This window comes from Gossypium arboreum, chromosome 8 (assembly GCF_025698485.1).
Source record: "Gossypium arboreum isolate Shixiya-1 chromosome 8, ASM2569848v2, whole genome shotgun sequence".
Classification (NCBI taxonomy): domain Eukaryota; kingdom Viridiplantae; phylum Streptophyta; class Magnoliopsida; order Malvales; family Malvaceae; genus Gossypium; species Gossypium arboreum.
Genome location: NC_069077.1, coordinates 140,630,198 through 140,642,342, shown reverse-complemented (window position 1 = coordinate 140,642,342; position 12,145 = coordinate 140,630,198). Strand labels below are relative to the sequence as shown.

At 32.6% G+C, this 12,145-nt stretch overlaps 2 protein-coding genes across 2 annotated transcripts; one reads left to right on the top strand and one right to left on the bottom strand.

Moving 5' to 3' along the window:
- Positions 1-932: 932 nt before the first annotated feature.
- On the bottom strand, positions 933-6,942 carry LOC108470096 (glucosidase 2 subunit beta-like). Its single transcript, XM_017771305.2, has 16 exons — positions 6,664-6,942; positions 6,437-6,556; positions 6,227-6,322; positions 5,897-6,136; positions 4,760-4,992; positions 4,552-4,650; positions 4,352-4,471; positions 3,238-3,562; positions 3,053-3,157; positions 2,867-2,968; positions 2,720-2,777; positions 2,520-2,588; positions 1,868-1,955; positions 1,585-1,646; positions 1,450-1,501; positions 933-1,366 (listed from the first exon to the last, which is right to left on the bottom strand). The coding sequence occupies exons 1-16, from the start codon at positions 6,770-6,772 to the stop codon at positions 1,304-1,306; spliced, it is 1,941 nt and encodes a 646-aa protein (XP_017626794.1). The 5' UTR covers positions 6,773-6,942; the 3' UTR covers positions 933-1,303.
- Positions 6,943-9,511: 2,569 nt separating this feature from the next.
- On the top strand, positions 9,512-12,017 carry LOC108468846 (uncharacterized). Its single transcript, XM_017769707.2, has 7 exons — positions 9,512-9,850; positions 9,943-10,019; positions 10,545-10,679; positions 10,909-10,963; positions 11,172-11,259; positions 11,400-11,498; positions 11,588-12,017. Exons 1-7 carry the CDS (start codon positions 9,576-9,578, stop codon positions 11,729-11,731), a joined length of 873 nt encoding a protein of 290 aa, XP_017625196.1. The 5' UTR covers positions 9,512-9,575; the 3' UTR covers positions 11,732-12,017.
- Positions 12,018-12,145: the final 128 nt, after the last annotated feature.

Below are 12,145 nucleotides of genomic sequence, written 5' to 3'. Positions count from 1 at the left end.
CATTTGCTTTGTACATAAATTAAGGGCCAATTTGAGCTTAAGTTATTAGAATATAAGTTAAAATTTAAGGGATAAAAAAATACAAAAAAGTAAATTTGAACTTAAAATGGGCTATTTGATTTGGGCCTTAAGCTTAATGGACTCGATATAATTGGATATAAACTTAACAATTATTCGATTACAATGCTCTACAGTGTGTATATATTTTCATTTTTGGTTAACATTTGACACACCGAGTGTGTCATGTCATCTTTTTTATATATATATATATATTATATATTATGATGTATTATCACGAAAATCCTTTCCAATTTTCACTTGCATTATGCATCTTTTCGCCAGATGCATTATTTATTTAGTACCAAACTTTTTATGCCAACACTTGTGTTCCAAAACTATTCGAGTTCGATTGAACAAAAATTATGTATCTGGCTCGAATAGCTACTGAGCCTAACGTATTTTACTTGACTCGACTTGACTGCTACTTGTTCTGGTTGTTACTAGCTACTAGCTAACAGTTGAGTAACTACTGATTTTTGGCTGAATACACCATAGAAATGCTCCAATCCTATGTTCCTTCCAACTCTTTATTTTTCTTTTTAAGTATCCATATTTGGCATCCATATCCCAACACGGATAAAGGGACATAATAATCCAAAGACCGTCTAAACATATACAAATACTTGAAACAAATTGAACATATCCATATCTAAACACCGAGAAAACATAGCCCCATGTCCTATTTAACCCCATGCTATTACTTGTTTTGCAGTTACTGCCTGCTTGCCAGTTGCTACCCTTCACCCTTTTTCACTCTACTCAAGAACCCTAACCCTACAATTACAACATTCTATTGTTCAAGGTGACTTTGAACCTCGTATTGCTGAAAAATAAAATCAATAATATGGCAACGAGATCATTTAGACAGCAAATGATCAAAGAGAAACCATAGGTCATTCAAATTAATGCCATCTCTTACCATTCATATTCTTTTATGCAGAAATTCAAAGAAGTATTGAGGACCAGTTAATTTTCACCATAGTCAGTTCAGCTCAACCTAACAAATATAACCGTACCTCACTTCATCTATGTGATTTTAATGTGAAGCATACTTCCCTACGAAAAAAATTTTCAGGAGGCTACCTCAGATTTCAGATATCGCTTGAAAATCTTCTCTACTAGCTCAAAAAGGCCACATTCTACTTCGCTTCATAACTAGGATCAAATTGATACGTGTTCTAATGATAGATTTGTTATGGAGTCAACAGCCTCTAACCATGTCTGAATCTTCTATCTGGGCTCCTCAAAGTTCATCATGTTCCTGAGGTTGCTCTTTGTTCAACAAATCTAGTTTATGTTGCAGCTCCTATCAAAGTTAAGATTAATCAAACTGTTTAGATTATGGTAGAGTATTACATCACTGAATCCATTACCGAATATATGTATTACCTTCAGCTTATCTTCCAGGCAGACAGCTGGAGTGGCCAATAAAGCAACGTATCTGCCATAACAAACTAATTGTTAGGAGGACATGTGCATACATGCATGGATGCACAACACACACATAAAAGAGGAGAGACTTACTCGCAACGGCTTGGTTCATCAACATCGGTGAGCTCATTTTTCAAACCGCATCTTAATTTCACCTAAAAGGAAGAACACGTGTAAAGAATTCTAGAACAACTACATAAATTAGATAATAGAATTCTAGAACAACTACATAAATTAGATAATCAACTTCACAATTCACTCTTGTTCTACTTTTACGTACAACTACTTGTGTAATAGTCCATAATAAAATATGTGGACATGAGTTCATCAAGTAACAACAAATCAGAACATGAAAAACCATGTAATGTAACAGTACCTTCATACTTCGATCTGGACCATTCCAGCACTTATCACCATTTGAAAATACCATCATCTTGTATGCGTCCTCAAATTTGTCCCAACGCCTAGAATCCCCCCCCCCCCCAAAAAAAAAAGAGTAAATTAAGTGACACGAAACTTTTAAAATTCTGTTGAAATAAACTATAAAGGGAAAAAAAAATCCTACATGCCGTCATCCATGCACACAGGGACAAGCACAAATACATGATAGCTTATAAAACCTATATTACTTGTTGGGGTGAGTGTTAAAAACAAGTACATGTTTGACTTAGGTAGTTTCATTTAATTTTCTGAGTTTTTTTATATATTTGGAGAGTTGGAGCTCAATAATCATGTTTTCACATATTAGTAGGCCAAGGGAACTGCAAGGCAAATGCAATAAACATCTACCAATAGGATAACTAAACAAACAAGAATTCATTCTCCATACACTAGTGGGGAAAATGTTATACTCCATAAACAAGATTAAGAAGATAACGGCACGTGTTTATTTATGAATTAATTAATTTTTAAAATTCATAAATATATCTATTAGAACACTTGCCACCTTTTAAACCTGTTTATGGAGTTCAAAATGTAAGAATTTTCCTTATATCAATTACAGAACAAAATAAATGCAATAAACCTACCCTAAACGGGTTGTCATGTGGCCCTCCTCCTGAGAAGCTTGTTTGTATGGGCAAACTTTGTAAACATACCTGAAGCCAAAAGTCCCAGTCAAAAAAGGTGAAAATAAATTGGAAATTGTTACAGCAATAATTTTGTTTGGCAATCTATATAATTGAGTATATGGTAACTGAACAAAGTACTACAACAAGGAGTTCGTAACTTGTTCTGCTTGATCTCAAAACAACGATCATAGAATGCATAGAACTCCTTCTCCAGTCCTGTAATATTAAACACAAATTCAGTTTATAGAAGTGAAAGCAATACGATTCATTTTCACCACTTAGACACTGAAAAGTTCACTACATACCAAAATCATGTTTTAGCTTTTGTGTCAAACTTGATATCCTTGACTGTATTTTAGATAACTTGGCACTGGATTCATCATATTCCTTACGTACATGAGCCGCATCTGACAAGTCAAACATAAAAGGTTGCCCATTTCCATATGCTCATTTAAATTTTAAGTGGTAAATAGTGGGAGTTCAGCATGTACCTGATATATTTACTGGAGTTTTGAATATATTAACAGCATCTAGAACGTTCTTAACTGTCTTTTGTATCTTCTCAAACCAAGATGGATCACTTGAGGGACTTGTTTCTAACAACATATTTAACAGTAAGCTCAGTGATCACAGTAGCCACCTTAAATGAAATATTGACCAGAAAAGAATTGCAAACCTGGCAAGTAAGGTTCATCATCTAAGTCATCTTTGTACGAAGTTGTATCATCATGATTCTCCTCTTCATAACTCTCATCTGGTTCATCTTCTACATCATCATCTATATCATCTTCATATTTTGCAGTGTCCTCATCACTATCAGAAGCATAGTTGTCGTATTCTTCTTCATCATGTTCATCCTTGGGCGTTTCTTCATGGATGTCATCAGTATCAGCTTTTGTTCCCCCTTTATTCTCAGTACCTTCTCCAGTCCAACGGGAAGCAACAAGGCGACCTAACTCTTCCCTCGACAGTCCTTCTGTAGTTTCAGATGTGTCACTCTCCTGCAGACACCAGAGGGGAATTATGTAGACAAACAAAAAAGTACCTCAGAAACTTGTCAAGTTCATGCATGCCCAAACTTACACGAAATTTCTTTTGCTGCTTCTTATTCTAAAAAATACACCCTGTTTTAATAAATGTACTCAAGTAAAGGCCTTAAGAGAAAACTATAGTTCACAATTCATGTACATTGAAAACCAAAGGTAGAATACTACCAACGGTTTTTTTCATCCTTTCACTCTCAGACCCTTTCTTTTATACCCTAGAACAGAAAATTAAAAAAGCTGCTACTTGATATGAAGGAATAAAGAATCTATAAAATAACCAAACATATTAGCTGTTATACTGGATCAGAAATTAACCTGCCTCTAGCCCTCTACTTCAACTCTACCATAGAGACAATTAAAAGAAACAAATTACAATGCAGGATAACATCTTAATAATTAAAACTGAAACGCCAGCTTAACCTGTTTCAGTACACCGTCTTTTGTAATCTACTTTAACATTTTTACCTTCCTTTTTACTTTGTGAGCCATTTCTGAGACCTTTAATCTCTTGTAATATAATTATTGTTAAATTTATTCTATACTGCAACCATGATCCTTGGTAAGATAGACCAGCTATTCAATCAATTTTTCCAACAACAAGCTTCGATTTCTTATTTTCAAAAAGCAACTTAAGAGGGTTTATCCTCCAAACCCAATCTCATACCCATCGTTTTATTGAACTATAGCCTAATATCATATAAGCTTTTTGACGAACAAGAAAACCTAGGGAGTAGAGTAAATTACTGCTTTCTTGTCTTCATCAGGTGATACTTTACTACCAGCATCTTGATCAATTTCAGTTGAAACAGTGGAATCATCATTGTGTCTGTGTGAAGCAGACTCGTGCTTATTTTTCACCGCATGCTACAAAACAACATAAGATTATGTCATTGTGGAAGTATAACCATGTGAAAGAAATGCACCATTATACTGTTTTAGCATACGTCCTCTTCCTTATTAAAAGGAACTGCTTCAGTTTCGGAAGAATCACTTGTTTCAACTTTGCTTGTTGGTTCGCCTTCATTCTCATCTACTTTGGGGTCCTGCCAAAGGTTGATAATGACAAAGGCAATGAAAAAACAAACAGAAGAAATAAGATGTGCACTCATGTAAATACACTTCAAGAGAAAATTAAAAAACAACCAATCCAACCTCATTTACAAAAGAATCCTCAATGTTACCAAATTTATCATCATCATCAGTATTTTCTTTGGGTTTGTCTTCACTGTTCGCTTCTTGCTCAACTTTTTCATTTTCCACCTTCCCTTCCTCCTCAGCTTTCTCATTTTCTCTTAAAGCTTCCTCTGCTTTTTGTTTCTCATTTTCTTCCTTCTCTTTTTGCAACCTTTCTTTCTCCTCTGCCTTCTCTATCTGTTCTTTACGTTCTAAACAAGGTAAACAAATAAATTATGTTGCAATAAGCTCAAATATTAACAGGTATAAGATCAAGAAAAACATAGGCACAGTTTGTGGACACTTAGGTGAATTTTGAGCAGCACATGAATGAAAATTTGATAATTTGAACCCTCAACAGACATACAATTTAAGTGCTATTTAAAAACCAAAAATTATATTGTAATAATGTTTGATATACAATTAAGTTCTGTACAAATATTAAATTGGTTTCATGAAAAAAGTGATACAGAGTTTCTATATAGATGGTCATTACAATGGTTTGAAAAAGAAAGAATTGAAGATATTTTTATTAGTTCAAAACTATCATGTTGTCAGACTATAGAAAAATTTGACAGCTTCTAACTACTTCACATTTTCAATACCTTTTAACTTAAATTATTCAATTATTCAGTACCCTTGAAATTTCATTTTAATGCATTATACATATTAAGAGTAAGGGTTGAATATTTTGAGTTGATTAGGATTTGGAGCAATTTATAAATGCACATTATAAAACTATATCCGCTTGTATCAAGGACACATAATATTCAAGATTTAGTATTGTCATAACATTTGCTATACACACATCCTTGATATCTTTTGCTTAACGGATAGATGAGAAATACAATGAAACAGCCAATGAGTTTTGGGAACAAAATCTTGTTTCGGGTAAGCACATGTCATGCCACATGTGAAACTACTTACCTTCTTCATATAACATTTTACCGTCACTGGTCATGACCATACTCACACTATAGACAACCTCAAGAGAAAAATAAACACAACACTTCAACAAACAAATGCAACCCAAATCAGACTAAGTATAATATTGTCGCATCACATCCACAATGATAACACAACGAGTATGAAGGAATCTTCAGAAGTAAGTGTTACCTTTAAGCTCTTCAACAATGCCCTTCAGCAATTTCTCCTCGTTTTGAAGCTTTGTTAGTTCTGCTTCATCTTTAGCTATTGCTATCTTAGCCTGTTCGATTTCCTTAGTTCTCAATGTAACCCCCTCCTTATAAGTATTGATTTTTTTCACCAGCCTATCTCTAGCCACTTTACCAGCCTCCCAACATGTATTGGGACACTTCACTCTACCATCATACTCATCACTCCCATCACAACAATCTGGAAGATATATATACAATCAATGAAAAGTAACTCAAATTGAGGCATATAGAAAAACATCACCCATTTCCACTAATGCAGTTAACTTACCGCAGATCCCATCATTGACTCTGGAAGAAAACAAGAACAGTGAAACATGTCCAGCATTTCTGCAGTAGAATTTTGCAGTAGGGCAAGCGGATGTACCTATGAGAAAGCAAATAAAGGTTAATAAGAAGAAGATAGCCCATAAAACATTAAACCCATTAAAACAAAGGTGAACCCAAAAGGGAAGGAACATAAAAAAAAAAAAAAAAAAACCAGGTTCATCGGTGCCATCAGGACAATCGCAGAAATCATCATTGAGCTGAGATTTGGTGAATTTCTTGGATCCGTCTTTGCATTTAATGCTATCTGATGATGATTTGTAGTAATCCTCATCTGGGTATCGTTCATGACAGCAATTATTAGTATAAATAAGTAAAAGAAAATGAGAATTAGTACTGGAAATTCATTTAAAATATCATTAAAGAAAGATTGTTAAAGACCTTGAGGAGAAATTCCAAGAAAAGTGTGTTTGGGAGCTGAAGAAGATGATGATCTAATAAATGAAGCTATGCAAAACAAAAGGAGAATGAAAATGGAATATGATCTCATCTTGTTTAGTGATCCAATGCAAAAATGTTGTCAAATCTATCACAAAACCAATCAGGGAAGCGCCACTGGTCGTCGTTTACAATTTCCTACTGGTCCTGCTGCATTGGGATTTTGCCGAGGGCTTAAAATTAAAGGAGGAGTTTTCCCACTTCAAAACGGCGTCGTTCAGTCCATTAAATCAGATGTTATCTACCTTGGAAATGATTTAAAATCTAAAACAATTCCAATTTCTTGATTAAAAAATGTTTCCAATTTGAAATTAATCCGATAATTTAATTATGTTAAATTAAGTATAATTTTGGTACAAGTCAAAATATTTTGTACCTATTTGACAATTGGCTGATAGTTGATAGTTAATAATTGACTGTTCTATTAATTGATTTGACTAATTGATTCTTTTAATTGTTTATTTAATGGTGAACTATAAAAATAGTCACTTAAACTCATTTAGACTGACACGTATGACTGTTGTTAGGAAGATAATAGAATTTAACGATAGAGTGACTATTTTGTAATAAAATAATAATATAAGTGACTAAAACATAACATTTCAAATATAAATAACTAAAATATAATTTAAGTCAAACAAAAGTGACTATTTTTATAATTTACCCTTTATTTAAAAGTATTTGGTTAAAGTTAGTTGATAGCTGAAAGTTGATATCTGTAGAATGACAATATATAATAATTTATTAATATGCTTAATATAATTTATTGTTTTGAAAATTTTATTTAATATTACAATTTTGCTGTAATAATAAATTTTAATATTAATAATAATTTTAATTTTAATTAATATTTCTAATATTTTATTAAAAATGGCTTATACTAATATTTTTAATAATAAATTTATAACTTATAAATATTAAGTAATTAATGTTTTATAATATCATATGTGAATATTTTAGTAATATTAATATAAATATCGGTATAATTTGTTTAACTTCATTCTAATTTCAATGTAATTCATCCACTCTCTTACGTAAATTTAAGTTTTAATTAGATATTATTTATAATTAAGTTTATATAAGATAAATTTTAGCTATCAAATAACAATTTGACTTATTAATATTACTAAAATTTTCACATATAATAAAAATAAAGTTATTAAATATTAAGTTAAAAATAATATTTTTTGTCGACGGAGTTTTAACTCGATTGGTATGGACATTGTTACTAACAGGGCGAAGCCAGAAAATTTTTTTAGGGGGGTCGGATGAAATTTTAATTTTTTATAATTTATATTTTTATAATTTGTAAAGAATTAAATTGAATTTTATAATTTTAGGGGCCAAAGTGTAATTTTACTTTTACTAATTTAAATTTTTTAAAATTTCAAGGGCTTAAAATGAAAATTTCCATTTTAGGGGGGGTCGGGGCCCATGCCAGCCCCCTAGCTACGCCCCTGGTTACTAATACAGAAGGACGTGGGTTTGAATGCGTTGAAGCACATTATCTTCCTATTTGAAGATTGCGAGGGACTATGAGTAGTTTAGACAATTGTATAAAAAATAGTAGATATGATTAGAACCTATAATGATATTGTTTAATATCTATATTTAAAAAAAATATAGGTAGACTCGATAGGATTTGATTTAGCTATTTACAAATATAAATTAATTTAGACAAAAATTTAAGCTCATATTTCGGTCGAGTCGGATCATGCTTAAGCAAATATAAAGTATGTTGATATCATATATAGAGTTTAGGATTTTAAGACAATGCTTTGATGATATTTTGTAACAAAATATAATTTATGTTGTGTTTGTTTTAATGAAAACATAATTTCAAAAATAACGTATCAAACATCATAAAATATTTTACTCATAATAATCTAAAATGCATTTTTCTCCAAAAATCAATTTATTTTTAAAAATAATTTATTCAAAAAAATTTAGTTAAAAAAGCACAACCTAATATTATTCAAAATAATTATCATATTTTAAATAAATTTTAATTTAAACATTCTATGTCACTCCTAGTATATTTTTAACAAGGAATAAAAATGGATAGTGAACTATGGGATATAATAGATATTTGGGATACGCTTGATCTTTAACGCTGAATTATGAGGTATTATTGACGGATTAGCTCTCATTCAAAACATGCACTATGATGGTGTGTTGATATAAACAAATAACTTGAAGATGATTAAGGCCATTCAAGATTTCTATTTGTCAAGTTCGAACTCTACCCTTATTAGACGTATTCATCACTTGCTACTGAATGTAGGTTTGTAGGGTATGCAACATTTTTCTAGAGACCGCAATACAATTGTTGATTGCTTGGCCAAGGCGGCTTATGATTTAAAACAAGGACTAAAGATTTTTTAGGAACAACTCTGCTCATAGAATTGTTACGTAGTTAAAGTATTTTGTTTGTTTTACTTTACCAAAATAAAAAACACAACAATTAAATTATAAATATGTATTCAAAGTATCAATAACTTAAATCTCACGCGTTAAAAATAAAATTTAGAAGAATTATTTCATTTTCTGACATATTATATCCATGTTTCCTAGAAATATTTATAATTTGGTCCACGTGTTACAAATCATTCTCAACTTCAAATTGTAGCTAGCAATTAATGCTTGAGCTAATCGATAGTATAATGATACTTTAAGGATTTAATTTGAATTTTTTAAAGTTTTGAACCAAATTTAAATATTGAATCATAAATTGACCACGTACGATGCAATTAACCCATAAATAAATACAAAGTGAAAAGAAAATATCTACAAGTGTAAACCAAAACCTTCGAAGTAGAAGATAGAAGAGTGAGAGCAGCCAGCAAAAGAGAAACATGGAGGGAATACGGTGTAGCAGCGTTTTAAGCTGTTACTACTCTTCTAAAACCCATTTCAAATTACGCCATCAAGCGTTGGAACATTGCTTTTTGAGCTTGCCGCCACCGCCGCCTCGGCACCCTGCAAGCCGCCCCAAAGTTCGAATTTCACTCCCTTCCATGGCGCTTCAGGTCCAAGACCAACAATCTTTTCATAAATCCAAAGAAATGCTCCCAAAAATAGACAAAAGTGGCCGCTTTTGCAGTCCAAGAGCCGCCCGGGAGCTTGCTTTGTACGCTTTCCTTCTCTTTATTTTTTTCTAGCTTCTTTATATTATTTTTTTCAAATTTCATTGAAATTGAGATTTGGTGTTTGTTTGAGCAGATTAATAGTTTATGCCTCGTGTTTGCAAGGGTCGGACCCTATTAGGCTGTTTGAGAAGCGAATTAATGCAGCCAGAGGTATGTATTATATAGGATACCGCCAGTTCTTAAAGGTTTCCTTTGGTAGTTTGGATTTCAAAGTTAGTGTAAATTGTGTGATCAAATACATGGAAATACAAGTATTATGAATTTAAATTTATGAATTTCTTATATTGGATGCTTATTTAGGGATGAGTTTGAAATACATAGATGTTTGTGAATTGAGAAATTATGGCATCTTATCTCTAGCTGAAATTAGTAGTGTATCAAGGATCCACTTGAATTGAATTTAAAATTCTATTTTGAGTACCCAAGTTTAAGTCTCACCGTGCATATTTGTGCATGTGTGGGTTTCAGTCCTTATTGTTTTTGGTTCTTTGTCCGTCTGTGCATTGTAATGATTTGATTCTGCTTTGTAGTTGCTCGGACATGGACTTGTATATGTTAACTAATTTATGCATAGAATGTGTAGTTTATTGTCACTCTTACAAGTTCATCATTTGGAACTTAGCATAACTTCGCTTTAGCATATTTAACACTTTTTGTCTTTGTTTGTATTCAAAGAACCTGGCTATGAATTTGACAAGGCTTCGTTATTGCAATACAACCACATGAGCTTCGGAGGGCCTCCGGTCACTACACATTCTGTTGAAGAAGCAGATGAGCTTTTACGCAGCGATGAGCAGGATTCCGCCATTGGTAATTAACCACCAAATGTGTTATATCTATGTTTTTATAGGTCCTTATGCTTTTTCTTTATGCGAAATTGCAAAATAAGCCATCACTCTCACTTAAGTCTGTACTCTTTTGGTTGCAACCGGTTAATCACTCTAGCTATTATTTTGATTCACTTAAGCTGAATTTCAATGGATAGTGTTGATATGGCTAACCACCTGGTTTAACTGACAATTTTGCAATTGTATTGCAGAGGCAGAAGTTCTTTCGGCGCCTCCAAAGTTGGTGTACAGCAAGCTTCTTTTGAGGTAAACCATAGACCTCTAATTATTCAATGCATTATCTTGTATTCTTCTGATAAAAAAAATCGAGTTAGGATCCCAGTTCTTCGAAAACTATACTCGACAAAGTAATAAAGTATTGGTGCTGGTTATTTGTGTCTGCATGCCTGCTCATGGTTGCACAAGTTCAAGAGAGACTGTGCTTTCTAGTTGACCTCTTGTTCCTTTGGTGTAGTTTCACAAGGAAGCTTTTGGTTGCAATTGTGGACAAATGGGACAATCATGTTCTTGCTATTGATAAAGTTGTGCCATCAAATTGGAAGGTATGCTTACGCAGATGCTGCTTCAATTGTTGATATGTAGGCTTTTGGCATGTAAATTCAATGTTTTAAAATGTCCTGTAACTCCCCTCGCCCTTTAAATATCCATCGATCTTAAATCCATACATATTCATTCCTTACAGAATGAGCCAGCTGGTAGGATTTTGGAGCTTAGTATTCTTCACTTAGCAATGTCAGAGATAACCGTTCTCGGAACCCGGCACCCAATTGTCATTAACGAGGTATCTCTCCTTTTCATTCCCCCATTTCCTGATTACTACTTAGGCATTAGATTTCATGCTTAAAAAAATCCACTGCATGTTCTTCGAAGGCTGTTGATCTTGCGAAACGATTCTGTGATGGGGCGGCTCCACGAATAATCAACGGGTGCCTACGGACTTTTGTGAAGGATCTTGCCGGGACCAGCACGGCTCAGACCTCAAACTCAAAACTGGAAGTGCCTCTTCAAGTATGAAAGTTAGTTCATTTAAGGCTATTTCTTGCTTTTTATAGATCTCTGGGTTGCCACATCACAATGGTTTAGTCTCTGAGTAATGTAATCTTCAGCTCATTTGAGTGCTTATAAAGGACTGAGTTATAGCATAGAAAGATGCAGAGAATTAAAAAAACAGATAAATTGTGGCAACGATCAAAATATTTGACAGCTGAAGAATTTTGTATATGATTATGCTGTAGTTAGAATCTTTACATGTAAAACATAAAATGTTATGAAATATCATTCTTAAAAATGTTACTCAGAATTATTTATTATTTATTTTTTTAGTCCTTTGAACTCAGTATTGAGAACCATAATTTACAAAATTGAAATCTTATGTTATAAAATTAGACAATGTGATCTAACTTTTGAATTGATCTTAAAATGAATAAA

What these genes read in the sequence shown, in the direction of transcription:
- LOC108468846 (XM_017769707.2), top strand. Translation starts at nt 9,576, where the DNA reads ATGGAGGGAATACGGTGTAGCAGCGTTTTAAGCTGTTACTACTCTTCT. An exon ending in GCCGCCCGGGAGCTTGCTTT is followed by an intron (nt 9,851 to 9,942) that starts GTACGCTTTCCT and finishes TTGTTTGAGCAG; the next exon opens with ATTAATAGTTTATGCCTCGT. An exon ending in GCGAATTAATGCAGCCAGAG is followed by an intron (nt 10,020 to 10,544) that starts GTATGTATTATA and finishes TTGTATTCAAAG; the next exon opens with AACCTGGCTATGAATTTGAC.
- LOC108470096 (XM_017771305.2), bottom strand. Translation starts at nt 6,772, where the DNA reads ATGAGATCATATTCCATTTTCATTCTCCTTTTGTTTTGCATAGCTTCA. An exon ending in CTTTTAATAAGGAAGAGGAC is followed by an intron (nt 4,472 to 4,551) that starts GTATGCTAAAAC and finishes GTTGTTTTGTAG; the next exon opens with CATGCGGTGAAAAATAAGCA. An exon ending in CTGATGAAGACAAGAAAGCA is followed by an intron (nt 3,563 to 4,351) that starts GTAATTTACTCT and finishes TGGTGTCTGCAG; the next exon opens with GAGAGTGACACATCTGAAAC.